Source organism: Lissotriton vulgaris, unplaced genomic scaffold (genome assembly GCF_964263255.1).
Source record: "Lissotriton vulgaris unplaced genomic scaffold, aLisVul1.2 SCAFFOLD_2563, whole genome shotgun sequence".
Taxonomy (NCBI): Eukaryota; Metazoa; Chordata; class Amphibia; order Caudata; family Salamandridae; genus Lissotriton; species Lissotriton vulgaris.
In genome coordinates, this window is record NW_028249065.1 from 13,308 (window position 1) to 29,130 (window position 15,823).

General features: G+C 50.0%; 1 protein-coding gene across 1 annotated transcript in view; it reads left to right on the forward strand.

Annotated features, from left to right (window-relative positions):
• Nucleotides 1–547: 547 nt before the first annotated feature.
• LOC147663707 (NBAS subunit of NRZ tethering complex-like) overlaps nucleotides 548–15,823 on the forward strand; it is a gene marked incomplete at its 3' end in the record, with an annotated part of 327,893 nt that continues 312,617 nt past the window's right edge. Inside the window, exons 1-2 of the mRNA XM_086950251.1 lie at nucleotides 548–574; nucleotides 9,309–9,446. Of these exons, the coding sequence (XP_086806377.1) occupies nucleotides 548–574; nucleotides 9,309–9,446 (165 nt within the window). The remainder of the gene's footprint in view (nucleotides 575–9,308; nucleotides 9,447–15,823) is intronic.

Below are 15,823 nucleotides of genomic sequence, written 5' to 3' on the forward strand. Positions count from 1 at the left end.
GGCGATATTGAGATTGAGATCGATTCAGGCAGCGCACTATTGACAGCTGCCTGCAGTCAGTGTGCGCCGGTCGTGTACAGAACTCGACGAAGTTCTATATTGTCCTGACATGGCGGAACCGAAGTTCTATATTGTCCTGACATGGCGGAACCGAAGTTCTATATTGTCCTGACATGGCGGCATGTTCCACTATTGCTCATTCCTTTTGCATATACTTAACATTTTTGAAAGTGTTATGTTTTTTATTCCACCTCGGAGGAAATGAGTTTCGATCTCAGAGTGCTCACTGTCTATTTAAATGTAGAGCACTAAGCGAACGCATAAAGGATTATTTGTCACACCTGAACCGTTCCTGCACACCACTCCCTGGCCACCTCAATGTCCAGAAGCATTTACTTCATCCTAGCATGCGGGTACTAGTTTAGCATTCACAATGGAAGCTGTGGGGCACATAAAGACGGGGTCCCTCTGCAAAGATGGAACACTTGTTGCATGATTCACATTTGTGGGTTCACTGAAAGGACTTATCACTGTACTCGGAAGGGGCATGGCGCTCGCCCAGCTCCAGGCAACAGTAAAGTAATTCACAGCATAGCACACATTTTTCCATCCCATAACTGGGATCTTATCTGCAAATCAACATGTGTGTTTCCCCTTCCATTTCAGCTTTTGCCCATCTCTCTCATCTAATCTCGCCTTATACCCCTTCTTTTTATCTTTTTCCCTCTCTCAGCCCTCTCCTTCTTTTGCCCACCTCCTCACCTCTCACCCCTGTCCATACTCCCATTGTCTCCCTATCTCCTTCCCTCTCTCTCTTCTCCCTCTTCCACTTTTCTCTTCTTCCTTCTCATCCTTCTTCCTCCACCTTTTACAACTGTATACATACATAGTCTGCAGTCAATTTCATATGATGTCTTAATGAAGAGCCTGTAATCTACAGCATGTTCAAAACAGGAAACTATGGTATCCACATGTTGGACAGGCCACGTGAAGGGCTCGCTCCCTCCCCGCATGACAAGGCCCGCGCCCGGCCCTCCAGGTGTTACCCACGGAAACCACCCGCTCCCCGACTCATACGGGACTCCTGCCCCCGGACATCTCTGCATCATGGGCCCGAATCACTACCGGCCCCCTCGCCCGGCCTGGGCGCCATCTTGGACACTGCACCACGAGGCCGCGTGGCCTCCGATCGACCCTAACCCTGGGCCTGGCCAGGCCCCGACATCCCGGCACCACCATCCACCCAGGAGGTGAACGAACCACTTGGCAGGTCAATGGGAGAAAGAAGTGTCGATGGCTCTCCCCCGCCAGGTGCCGATCGCCCCCAGCCTCCCCGGGCGCTGGCTCCACCCCCCTGCTGGGTGTCTGGACTCCCTCATCCCGGACCTCCCGACCTCCAAGAGCGAGGGTCCGGACATCAAAGGGCGCCAGACCTATAACTGGGGCAGCTCCAGAGCAGGAAGGCAGTTGTATCCTGGAGTCGAGAGACGCAGTGAAGAACTCATCCTTGACGGACTACTGGCGCTGCCGTAGCCCTGCCTTGCGAACTACTGCCTTGCCTGCTGGCGCTGCCGCAACCTTCTGAAACCTTCATCCTCGTCGGGACCTGCTGGCGTGGCCGCGGACCGTTTGTAACTACCACCTTCTCGGGACCTGCTGGCTCCGCCGCGGCCCGATCATCTAGAACGCCGAGCTCGAGGATTGTGAGCTGTCCATCTTATCATCGCATCTACCAGATTGGTAACAAGACTGTCCCGCTACCCCTTCTCCCCAAACCAAGAGACTAGAATCGAGGGGACCCCTGAGTCCAGACCTCCTTGTACCATTCCACCGTACTTAAAGATTGCTTATAAAGAACGTTAAACCTTATCTCTGTGTGGTGTACATCTGTGGGGGGGAAGTTACTCGTCTGTACGATCGCTGGAGACGGCTCTCCGCGGAGACCTCTCCCCTTGTCCTCGGCCGACCCTCCCGGTCCGTCTAACATTGGTGGCCAGCGGCGGGATCCGAATCAACGCGTAATCGTACAGAGAGTAGCTCACCCCACGACAAAACCACAATGACAACCAAAGAGAGCGGATCCACCGAGAAATTCCAGATGGAGAAATTGGAAGAGTACAGCCATCGTGAGTTGAAACAATTCTGCATTGAACTAGGTATCGCTACCACCGGTCTGAGTACTAAAGACGATTTCAAGCACGCCATTGAGTCATGGGCAGAAACCGGGGCCGTCAGACCCCCGGACCAAAATGTTGCCGCATCAGAGAGGAACACCACGGCTCCCGAGGAGCGAGGAACGGGTCTCTCGCAGGAGGAGATCCAAGAACGAGAAAGAAGCAGACTACATGAATTAGAAATGGCCCGGCTCGAAATGGATGGCGAACTCAAATTAGCCGAACAAAAACTGAACCTAGAACATCTGCGGCTCCGAGAAGAACGGGAAGAAAAACAGAGACAAAGAGAACTCGAGGAAAAGAGACTAGCGTATGAACACGAGCGCAAGCTAGCAGAAATAGACTTACGTAAGCAGAACAAAGAATTAGGGGTGCCCGAGCAACCGCGCACCCCGGGAGCAACAGAAAAGAAAGTACACATCCCCAAGGATGTCGTTCGAGAATATTTCCGAGATGACGACATACAACAATGGTTCAAGGCCTACGAGATCGCTATGACCTCCCACCGGATCGATCGAGGTGACTGGGGAGCCGGGCTATGGGGGAGGTTCGTCAATGAGGGCCGCGTCGCCCTGTTACAGCTCCCAGACCACCTGATGACCTCCTATGACCACATGAAGGCTACCCTCCTCACCCGCTATGGGCTCACACCCGAAATGTACCGCCAGTGGTTCCGAGACTGCACCCGGATCCCGGGTACAACTTGGGTGGAGTATGTGAACTATTTCAGCCGAGCCTTCGAGGGTTGGATCAAGGGAAGCAATGTAACGACCTACGAGCAACTCTTCAATCTCATGGTGTGGGAGCACCTATCTAACAACTGCTTCGTCGAGCTCAGGCAGCACCTCCTCGACAGTAAATTGACTGATCCACGGCAGCTCGCCGCCGAGGCTGACCGGTGGGAAATTACCCGAGTGGGCCGGAATGGGCCACATGAACAGAACCGGAACAACCAAGGTCAGCACCGTCCCCGAGGAGGAGGAGGGGGCCAGGGACGAGGAAGAGACAACACCCCGGCTGCTCCCGCTGCCAGCACCCCACCCCTGGCCAACCGGGGCAACCCCCCGGCGCGCCCGGGGTACAGAGCTAATGTCACGTGTCACCAATGCCAGCGAGTCGGCCATTACGCAAATGACCCGAACTGTCCACAGAACCAGACTCCGAGACCCTGCCAGATGGCTGCCGCCGCCCTGGGGGAAGAACAAATCTCCGAAGAACAAGAGGAGTGCGACCAAGAACACCAAGAGTGGGAACCAGCCGCCATGGTTCTAGCGTGCCTAGGGGGAAGAGACATGGTCCCGCGGGCCCCCCTACCCGCCAACACCAGGAAGTACAGCCAGTGGGTGAACATTAATGGACGCAGTGCCGAAGCCCTACGTGACACAGGGGCCAGTGTGACAGCCGTCCGCTGTCACCTGGTGACCCCAGAACAGATCCTGCCGAACATTCTCTGCCCTGTCCGTTCAGCCGACAATTCGGAAAGTCTATGCCGGATGGCCTGCGTCCCCTTCGAGTGGGGAGGAGTCTCCGGCATGTTGAAGGTAACGGTCCGAGATGATGCCCCCGTGGACTGTCTCCTGGGGAATGATCTTGAGAGTTCCCCGTGGGCCGCCGTAGAGAGAAGAGAGCACCTGGGGATGTTGGGCCTCCCGGACTGGGCGTGCGTAACCACCCGGTCCATGGCCGCCCGTGCCATCCCCCGACCTGAAGAACCAGAATGGCCAGCACCTCCTCCCCCGGTCGCTCCAACAGAAGACGCCGACCGGGCCGACCCTCAAGAGCAAACCCCCGACGAGCTCGCTCAGCCCCAGGACCTCCCCGACCTCGCTCAGTGGCGTCAGGAAGGGGGGCCCACCCAGGAACAGTTTCGTCAAGAGCAGAAGACCTGTCCCTCCCTCGAGGGACTCCGCCAGCAAGCCCTCGCCCAGAGCGCAGGGGATACCTCCGGAGCCCATTGGGTCTATTGGGACAACGACCTGTTATACAGCGAACAGAGAATCGCGGAGTTAGGGGCCAGTCGAGTGCTAGTGGTGCCCCTCCGCTTTAGAGGCTTCTTGCTAAACCTGGCCCACGATGTCCCACTGGCTGGTCACCTGGGTCAGGACAAAACCTACAGTCGCCTGGTGACCCATTTTTTCTGGCCCAAGATGAGAAACGACGTACTCAATCCCTGCCGGTCTTGCCCCACGTGCCAGGCCAGCGGGAAGAGCGGCTGCAAACTTAAAGCACCTCTGCAACCTTTCCCAGTTGTCACCACCCCGTTCGAGAGGGTGGGAATAGACATTGTGGGGCCCCTGGACCCCCGTACAGCACAAGGGCATCGGTTCATCCTGGTACTGGTGGACCACGCCACCCGCTACCCCGAGGCTGTTCCCCTGCGAACTGTGACAGCCCCGGTGGTCGGCCGGGCCTTGATGGGGATCTTCTCCCGGGTGGGCTTTCCCCGAGAGGTCGTCAGCGACCGGGGCACAAACTTTATTTCAAAATACATGAAGTCCCTCTGGCAACAGTGCGGGGTCACCTACCGATTCACGACCCCCTATCACCCTCAAGGAAACGGACTAGTCGAGCGGTTCAACCGCACGCTCAAAGGGATGAATGGGGGTTTGGAAGAGCCCCTCCGTCGCCAGTGGGATGTGCTACTGCCGTGCCTCCTCTTTGCCTATCGAGAAGTCCCCCAGAAGTCCCTCGGCTTCAGCCCGTTCGAACTCTTATACGGACACCCTGTGCGAGGGCCGCTCAGCATAGTCAAAGAAGGTTGGGAGATGCCCCCCCTGAAGAACCCTCCAGATGTTTTCAAGTACCTCCTGACCCTACGCAATCAGACCAGGCGATTCAGAGAAATGGCAAAAGCGAACCTGGAGGCCAGTCAGGAAGACATGAAAAGGTGGTACGATCAAAATGCCTCCTCCATCGAATTCGAACCCGGCCAACAAGTGTGGGTGATGTCCCCCACCGAACCATGCGCCTTGCAGGACAAGTGGACAGGGCCCTTCAAAGTGGTCGAGCGCAAGAGCCCTGTCACCTATCTCATCGATATGGAATCTGCCCGGAACCCCCTCCGGGTCCTCCACGCCAATAGATTAAAACCCCACTTTGTGCGTTCAGAGCTCTGCCTCCTGATGGCGACAGACAGCGGAGCCGAAGAGGATTCCGAACCACTCCCTGATCTCCTACGGACTCGGGAGAAGGACGGTTCCGTGGACGGGGTCCGACTCTCAGAGGCCCTCACCCCGGAACAGCGCCAAGGCTGCCGAGACCTCCTACTGCAGTTCGCAACCCTGTTCTCCCTCACCCCAGGGGTCACCCCCTGGTGCTTGCACGACGTGGACACTGGAGACAGTCCCCCTATCCGACATCGGGCCTACCGCGTACCAGATCGGGTACGGGCCTGCATCCAAGAGGAGGTGTCAAAAATGCTCACGCTCGGGGTCATCGAGCCCTCAGACAGCCCCTGGGCCAGCCCAGTGGTACTGGTCCCCAAAGCGGCCGACCCCGGCACCACTCCTGAGCTCCGTTTCTGCGTCGACTACCGGGGCTTGAACGCTGTCACCAGAACCAACGCACATCCCATCCCCCGAGCAGATGAACTAATCGACCGCATGGGAGCTGCCCGCTACCTCAGCATCTTCGACCTGGCAGCGGGCTACTGGCAGATCGGTCTCACACCCCGGGCCCAAGAACGATCTGCCTTCTCCACCCCTGATGGCCACTACCACTTCAAGGTCATGCCATTCGGCATGAAGAATGCCCCAGCAACTTTTCAGCGGCTAGTGAACCAGGTCCTGGCGGGACTCGAGGAATTCAGCGCCGCCTACCTGGACGATATCGCTGTGTACAGCCGCCACTGGTCCGACCACCTCAACCACCTCCGAGAGGTTCTGCAGGCCCTCCAACGAGCCGGCCTCACGATCAAGGCCAGCAAATGCCAAATTGGCCAGGGGTCCGTGACCTATCTCGGACACCAGGTGGGAAGCGGTCTGGTGGCCCCTCTGCAACTCAAGATCGCTGCCATCCAGTCTTGGCAGCCCCCCATCACCCAGACCGAGGTCCGCGCCTTCTTGGGACTCACAGGCTACTACCGGCGGTTCGTGAGGGACTATGGCAGCATTGTGGGGCCCCTCACGGAACTCACATCCAAAAACCACCCAAAAAAGGTCAACTGGACCCCAGACTGTCAAGCGACCTTCGAGAAGCTGAAGGCCGCCATGTGCTCCGCCCCTGTGCTCCAGGCCCCCGACTACAGTCGGGAATTCATCGTCCAAACGGATGCCTCCGACCATGGCATTGGGGCAGTCCTTTCCCAGTTGAACCCCGAAGGACGTGACCAACCAGTGGCTTTCATCAGCAGACGTCTCCTGGCCCGAGAGCAACGCTGGAGCACCATCGAGAGGGAGGCATTCGCAGTGGTGTGGGCCCTCAAAAAGCTCCGGCCTTATCTCTTCGGTACCCACTTCCGGGTGCAGACAGATCATCGGCCCCTGCAGTGGCTAATGCAGATGCGGGGGGAAAACCCAAAACTATTGCGTTGGTCCATCTCCCTGCAGGGGATGAACTTCACTGTGGAACATCGACCTGGGCAAGACCACGCCAACGCGGATGGCCTGTCACGCTTTTTCCGCCTCGACGAGGAGAGTCTCCAAGAGGATGGGTGACTCTCCCCGCCTTCAGCTGGGGGGGACGCATGTTGGACAGGCCACGTGAAGTGCTCGCTCCCTCCCCGCATGACAAGGCCCGCGCCCGGCCCTCCAGGTGTTACCCACGGAAACCACCCGCTCCCCGACTCATACGGGACTCCTGCCCCCGGACATCTCTGCATCATGGGCCCGAATCACTACCGGCCCCCTCGCCCGGCCTGGGCGCCATCTTGGACACTGCACCACGAGGCTGCGTGGCCTCCGATCGACCCTAACCCTGGGCCTGGCCAGGCCCCGACATCCCGGCACCACCATCCACCCAGGAGGTGAACGGACCACTTGGCAGGTCAATGGGAGAAAGAAGTGTTGATGGCTCTCCCCCGCCAGGTGCCGATCGCCCCCAGCCTCCCCGGGCGCTGGCTCCATCCCCCTGCTGGGTGTCTGGACTCCCTCATCCCGGACCTCCCGACCTCCAAGAGCGAGGGTCCGGACATCAAAGGGCGCCAGACCTATAACTGGGGCAGCTCCAGAGCAGGAAGGCAGTTGTATCCTGGAGTCGAGAGACGCAGTGAAGAACTCATCCTTGACGAACTACTGGCGCTGCCGTAGCCCTGCCTTGCGAACTACTGCCTTGCCTGCTGGCGCTGCCGCAACCTTCTGAAACCTTCATCCTCGTCGGGACCTGCTGGCGTGGCCGCGGACCGTTTGTAACTACCACCTTCTCGGGACCTGCTGGCTCCGCCGCGGCCCGATCATCTAGAACGCCGAGCTCGAGGATTGTGAGCTGTCCATCTTATCATCGCATCTACCAGATTGGTAACAAGACTGTCCCGCTACCCCTTCTCCCCAAACCAAGAGACTAGAATCGAGGGGACCCCTGAGTCCAGACCTCCTTGTACCATTCCACTGTACTTAAAGATTGCTTATAAAGAACGTTAAACCTTATCTCTGTGTGGTGTACATCTGTGGGGGGGAAGTTACTCGTCTGTACGATCGCTGGAGACGGCTCTCCCCGGAGACCTCTCCCCTTGTCCTCGGCCGACCCTCCCGGTCCGTCTAACACCACTGTTCCTGTGACTTTAGTACTTAAAGAATAAGAATAGCTAACAGGCAACTGGCTGACGCCCGTGGCCGGTCTGTGACCAGGTGTATGTTCTGTCCCCTCCTTTACGTTTGTGGTTTATTTCTCAAAATCGCTGGGGGTAATTTAAAACATGTTGCCGACAGTCATAAGCAATCGGCTATGTTGTGTGGGCGCTTACTGCACCGGCCTCAGCATGTGAGGATAATGTAACCACACACATCCTTCCTGTTGGCCCGGGTCAAACGTGCACAGTGAGACCATTTCTGGTGCTTTGCACAGTTTAAGGATTTTCTCCTTGCTCAACTGGTATACTTTCTGATATTTATTTGTTTCCCTTATCTTCATTGCTTGAGTTTGCGTGCAAGAAAATGTCACTCATAGTCGTTGAAATGTCACTCATAAGCACACTAAAATTATGAAAATGCCACACCTAGCAATCCGAAAACTTGGCAGCTATGCCTTGTGTTACAACAACATAGGCTGATAACATGTGAAATGTATTTTTTAAGCAAAGCAGCATTCAACTTAAAAATACAAAAATACAGTAGTGCTAAAAGCGCCGTCGAGCTGGTAAGAATGTCAATGGTTTTATGTAGAATTAGTTTTAAGGCTATTATTAATATTAAATGGATCGCAGCAGTGGGGCAATGCGCCATCGTGGTCTAATTTGCATGTTCACTCATACAAACCCGCTTAGCAAGTGCCCTTCATGCCTGCCTTTTTTTGTACTTTAAAGGTCTCAAGACTTTCCAAAAGCCCCCGCGAGTCGGTGTGCACAGAGGGGTTTGGCATTATTTTCCCCGCCAGTGTTTGTGCTAAAGGCCTTTGCACTCTACGACTGGGCGCTGGGCTATGATGGCTTATCCTGTTGACGGTGGTGGTGTGACGCAGTAATGTGTAATGACAGTCTTGAACTCCGAGTCCTGGGGACACCACGTCACAGGAAGTTGTTTCTCAGCTCAAAGGGGCTCGACTTTCTTGCGAAAGTGGGGTTTTTTTTTCGTCCAAAAAATTGAGTTCTTTTCACCTCAGGCTGATTTTTGTCGTCTTTTATATAAACAATGGCCCGGCGTGAATGGCGGTATCGTAGGTTACTTAAAGTGCTTTTAAAACGTCAGCCGGATGCGAAGCCCTGCAGGAAGCCACAGCTCCTGACTTCCAGTATTGGAAAAATGCCCTCCAACAATTAAACACCTCTCCCTATGTATCTGTTTTTTTCTAACAAGAATACCGCATTTCGTTTCCGTGTACTATTTTGTTGCCTGGTGTAGCTGGGGAGCATTCAGTGAAATCGGTAATATTCCTGCATGTTTAGAAAAAAACAGGCGGCAGAGCTCCTGCTTAGCATTTACTGTCCCCTCAGTGAATTTGTGTCAGCCAAGTTAATGCCTCTCTCTATTTTTTTTGTCGTAGGTGGTGGATGCCAACAAGTGCTTTGAAAAGCAATCACATTCAGCTTTATCTCTTCAGCTGGCAGCTTACTACTACAGCCTGCAGATCTATGCTCACTTGGCTCCCTGCTTCAAGGACAAATGCCATCCTCTCTACAGGGTGCGTGCTCAGTCTTTACTTACAAAAGTGCACAACAGACAGTTTCCCAAAAGTTCTGCAGTGTAATTAGATTTTCGTTTTGCTGTGGTTGCGCCATTCACTCTTAATGATGCACACAACGTGATAATTGCAAGGTAACGTCTTCATTTTTGCATTTTCTCCGAAGATAGATATCTTGGGTATAATGCAAATGCTTGACGTCCTTCTGGCCTCTCGTTGAATTTCAACCAAATGAATTAGATGCTTCCTTGGTTGCCTCATATCAAATGAGTTCTCTGTGCCTCTTATCAATGGACAGGTGTCTGCATTACTAAAACATCACTCTATTCATTGTTGATTGGTATCCGCCTCTAGGAGACCAAGGAGAGAGCATGTTTCATTCAGTGTCTGCTTTGCTATTGATTTAGTTCCCTTGGGAGAAGATTTGAGGTAATAGGTTGCTGTCTGTAGATAAACGGTGTCTTACATTTTCAGTGCTGTCCTTTGCTTTATTTTACAAGGACAAAATATCAGCCAAGTTTGTGTTAACACAAGCATTCTTAAAAATCAACTCCAATTAACTTTAAAGACGACCTGCCTCTTGCTGTTATAGTAGTATTTTTCTGCTATTGATTTAGCAAGAAATGCTGTCAGAGTATTTGGATTGGTCTGTGGGTAGATTGGTCGATATTGGGGATAGATGAGGTATATTTTTCCATTATTTAACTACACACATTGCTGTTTGTTGTCCAACCAATATAAAACTCAATTCGAATTGAACCATCTGTTAAAATTGATTCTTATAAAAACTGCAAAAGAAAACCTAGGTAGCTCTACTTTTAAGATGTCTACACAATTTATGTGATCACCAGAAAAATAGCTTTAAGAAGCAGTATTGAGAGAGGGGCTTAAAGTCTTTCCACATGTTTGATCCTTCTCTTGTTGAGTCTTTGATTGTTGAGAAGGTGTGTGCTTCTGCTAGAAGACTGTTTGCATCGCACATTTATGTTTTATAGGGAGGATAAAGCTCAGTACAGTATGCCTGGATGTTTATAGGTGGCAAGCCAATAATCAAGGCTATGAAATGTTATTTCAGAGACAGTAGGTCTGACTTAATTAATATTTTCAAATGCATTTGTTGAAGGCTATAAACCTATAATCGAAGGGAGTTATTTCACTATGCTAAAGCCTGTAGACAAGTATTTCAGTTCTTTGAATCTCACAAAACACCTGAGTAGGCAAGGGTTTGGTGTTGGTTATCCCACCGGATATACCCGTGGGTTAGAAGATTAGCGCTATTATGAGCCTTCTTAACATTTTATATTGATATGTTACTGCAATTATGTTCATATTTGAAAGCTTGATTGTATATGTGATGGTTGGCTTGTGGGAAAACTTAAGCTCATTACAGTAGGTTTGAAATCACAAAGATGACAGTCATTCCTAAAGTCCATAAGCCTCCTTGGTTCATTGCTAAAAGTTATGTCAAATACCGTAAATCTGATCTGTCTATTATGAAAAGTTACGACAAAAGCAGTAGGTGTGACATTTTATTTAAAAAACAGATTTGAAAACCAAAAGGTCTTTAATAGTTGATTGTGTTTATACTGTGTATTCAAGTAATCAAGAGAGGGACAAGGAGCCGTTTGAGAATGTCCAGCACCCATGCTCCTTGGGTCACTCTAACAAGAAAGAAGGGTGCAGTTCCCTTGGGGCAGAGGGGGGATGGAGGGGGGGATCCGGGGGAGGAAAAGAGCACTCGTGGATGGATCTGGAAAAATGATCTGAAGGACCCGGCGGGGGGAAATCCTGGTGAGCAGATCTGAATGACCCCACGCCCAGATGGGTGTCTGGCTTCATCATAGGGTGCTACTCGTTGAGCTGGTACTGCAGTACTCGACTGGCCCCTCAGTATGAGCTCTTAAGCAGAGGTCTTTTGACCTAGCCATAAGGTGAATTCAAGTGAGAGGATATACATGTAGGGTGGTGCTCAAGTGATTAAAAGAGTCTATAGGAGACAGAGGAAGGATTTGATAAGATGGTCCCCTTAACACAGTAAAAATAGTGGTGCTATCTGTTGCAGTAATATACTGAGATAGCTAAAAGGTCTGCATGTTTCATGCCTAGGTGCCAGGAGTGTCGTTGGCATTTCTTCGGGACCAAGTAACAGTACCTACCCTGCTACAGATTGGAACCAAGAGAGACTTTCAGGTATCCAATCAAGAACATTTCACCTGCACAGGCTAAGATGCAGGAAGTAGGATCCAACCTGTGAAGGGGGAGAGATGTTGAGATAGCCATCAGAATAATGTTGAATCGGAAGAATTAGAAGAACAATGTTATGAGGAACTGGCACCACACTGCTAATAGGTGCAGTAAGCGTCCGAGGTGGCTGTTTAGCGCTCACTGCATAGTGTAGAAAGATGTAAAACATACGCATACCTATAAAAACGTCCATCTATGGTATATGACACATGTGAGATAATAATGAAAACATTTGAAAAGCAGTAATGTGCGATGAGTATGGCAAAACTGCATTTGTGAAAACACCCTTTATAATAGATGGCTTTTTAAAAAGGGTTATATTACATCAAGGCAAGGTAAGGGAAAAAAGTCACCCTTCAGTAGAAAGAAAGATCTCCCTAAGAAAGGCAGAGGTGCGCGCCTTTCTGCTGGAAACCAACTGATATGAAACAATATTAAATAGTTTGTGAAATACCCAGGGTAATAGGATGGGGGTATCGTATAGCCAGGGTGACGGGTTTTGATATTACTCACATGAACCCTCCTCTGTTGACATTTAGGTTTTGAGTGAGGTCTCTAGGTTGTGTTTGTAAAGCATTTGGAAGAATCCCAAATTGTCCATGTGGGTATGACCCTGTGCAAGTGCAGGCACCCCAATTGCTTTCAGCTGCTTAGTTCAGGATGGCCAAATGGCCAAGAAGTGCCCAGATGTATGTGCTGGGAGTGGAGCGTCCGCCAGTGGCGGCCATTTTGGGACAGGGTGTGAACGCAATGCCCGCATTTGCTTTTCAAGTATGCACTGGAACTCCTCACACCTCATCTATTTCTTTGGGGTGTAGGGAACATAAAACATACACAAGCCTCAAGGCAGTGGCCAGAGGGCCTCTCCCATACTATGATGATTAATAAAGTTGCAAACAGAAGGGGAAGAAATGTGGTTGCTCCTTGGCGGCCATCTAATAAGTGGTAGGGTGTTGTTTAGAAGGGGCAATAAGTGGTCAGATGGACATGCTGAAAGTAGAGCATTTGGCAGTGGGGGCCATCTTTGAACGGGGGCGAGCAAGAGAACAGCACTCGCCTTGTGAGTAGTACTACAACTCCTTGCCCCGTAGAAATTGCCCATAGGGGAAGTTGTCACGGAGCACTTTAGGATGATTACTCTCATAAAGGGGGAAGCTGTTGCAGTCCTTCTTCTCTTTAGTTGTAGTTGACAACCTCCTATTGTCTAGTTGTATTTTCAGATCCAAAACTGAATTTCTTTGCTAGAAATGTTCTTGGTAAACCTCAGATAGAGATTGAGGGAGTAGATTCAGTCAAAAAGGCCTTACAGGTATCATGGATTGCCTTTCCAAAAGATGATGATATCATCAATGTAATGTTGCACAATTTTATATTGACTTTGTAGGGGTTGTTCTGGATTGGATACCTGCAAGTATCACTTGGTATTTATTTTATTTTATTTTATTTTAGAAGTTTTGTATGGGGTAGGTACCGTTACCTGGTCCTGAAGAAATGCCACTTCCCCTCCTGGCACCTAGGCAGGTTTTTAAGTGGGATGAAAAAATTGGGGGGAGGGGGGGTCTCTTAAAGGGGTGTGGCCTGTAGAATTAAGGGCATAGCTTAAAACTCTTAGGCTAAACCTGTGCTTGGCATTGTGTGCCGTCCGACTGGTATTTTGCTATTTCTGTCATTGCATTCATATATATAATACAGCATGTAACATTATACCTGCGACAAGCCAGTACAATTGGCTTTGTCAGTAGATGTTAGTTGCGCAATAAGCAACAACTATGGCTTTGTTGCAGATAATTTTGAAAATGCTTCAGTTCTGAAATGATGAGACTATGAAACCTACAACGAGTCTCTTTGAAGTTACATCAGAGGCAGTGAAGAGTGGTACTGCTACAGAATTAAGATTTATTTTTCGGCCTGAAGGTGAGGGCAAAAATGGAGAGCCTGAGAAGGACCCATCTCAGCACCTGCTTTTTAGAACTGCCGGTGCTGAGCACTGGCAGGACCCGGCTAACTTAAAGCCCTGCACCTAGGCATGAAACATGTTGACATTTTAGCTATTTTAGTAGATTATTGTGACAGATAATCCCACTGTTTTTACTGTGTCAAGGAGACCATCATAATAAATCCTTCCTCGGTCTCCCATAATATAGACTCTTTTAATCAGGTGAGCAGCACCCTACACCTTTACCCTCTCACTTACATTCACCATACAGCTAGAGCAAAAGATCCCTGGTAAGGAGCCTCATTTGAGCGGCCCGTCGAGCACTGCTCAATGACGAGCTCCCTATGATGAAGCACAGCACCTTCTGGGTGTATGAGGGCATTCAGATCTCACCACCGGGATTCCCCCTGGGTCCTTCTGATAATTTCTCCACATCCAGCCACAGTGCTCTTTTCCTCCCCTGGCTTTCCTCTCCTTCCTCCCCCAAGGGAACTGCTCCCCTCTTTCTTGTTAGATTATACTGTATATTCTTCACACTATACCTCTCCACGATAGTCTAGGATATTATTAGTTTAATTTTTTACTTTACCTTTTTATTGCAAGCATGTACCTGACACGCTTTTCTATTTTTTTTTCCTACTTGAATTCTTTCATTTTATCTTGCATTTGGCTGTTGAGTTTGTTGTGTGATGTACTGTGAATTTGTGGGCGGGCAAGTACATGTATGAGTCAGTGGGTGTATGAATGAATGCATATATGTAAGAACGAGTGACAGCGTTCATGCATGATGAGGTATGGCATGCCTAAATTCCCTAATGCTGAAGAGCCACTTTCAGTTATAAGGCAGTCGCTTTTGCAATGCCAGTGTTTGTTTTGTTTTCCACAACTTGTTTGCTAAAGACTAGCTTAGACATATTTTCTTTTTCACATGGTTTCTTTCATCGATCAGAAGTATGCCAGATTTATTGAACGTGTTCAGTACCATTAGCAAAATCTTCTTTTAGCATGAAGAAATAGGCATGTATGTATATACTGGTATTTTATATATCACAAACTTAGCTAGGAATCATTGGAGCATTTCACTTTACGGCATGGGGGAGGGGGAGTGGAAGGGTTTGGGAGCCAATATTAGATCACGTATATCAAGTGAGTCTCACACAAACACATTTAATTTGTTACATTTGTTTTGGCACAAGGAGATTAAGTGATTTGGACTGAATCACACAATGTTAAGCCTAGTGCAGAGTGCAGAATTCGAACCAGGGTCTCGAGGTTCTGAGGTCGGCACCTCTGGCCACTAGGCCACATCTCCTCCATATCTATTGTGTTGCTCTTATACAGATCTATACTGAGTTACTGAATGTTTCATATTGATCAATTGAAGTCAAATATATTTGTTTCCTGATCATGATAGACATTATGTCTTGACTTCTTCTCTAGCAGTTTTGAGAACATTGTAGTCATACGGTCCTGAACATCTTATATGTTTCCCCATTGTGCCTTCAAATATTGGTGTATTTTTTTTATCACACTTGCTGCAGTTCACCTTTTAAAAATGTGCTTTCCTGTGAAAGAGTCTAGAGGGCCGGATGTAAGACTGTTTTTTGCGGTCACAAATAGGAAATCAGCCCGTTTGCGCCAGCAAAATAGGTATGCCCAATGTACAAACCCTATTTTGGTAACCTATTACCGACTCACAAAATAGGGTTTGCAACTCGTTTTTAGGAAGGGGCGTGCCAAGGGCATCCCTTCCTAATAGTGAGCCATACTTCAATGTGAAAATGTTTTGTAACCGAAATTGCATTCGCAAAAGACTCAATTTACCAGACATTTCAAAAGGCATGTAAGCCACTAGCAAATGGGAAGGGGTCCCCTGGGACCCCTTCCCCTTTGTGACTGGCAGTGAAAATATTTTTTAAGATCCAGCAGTGGTCCCACGAACCACTGCCTACTCCTATAAAATGAAACAGTAACATTTAATTTTTCTTTTTTAAATGCATCCAGTTTTCCTTTAAGGAAAACAGTCTCCATAAAAAAAAGCCTTATTTACAAAGGAGTCACAGACATGGTGGTCTGCTAACCCCAGCAGGCCACCATCCCTGGGATTGCTAGCCATTCCCAATGGAATCGGTCGCAAATTGCACCTGCCTCATGAATATTAATGAGGCAGGCAATTTGCGACCCCAGTGGGAATCGC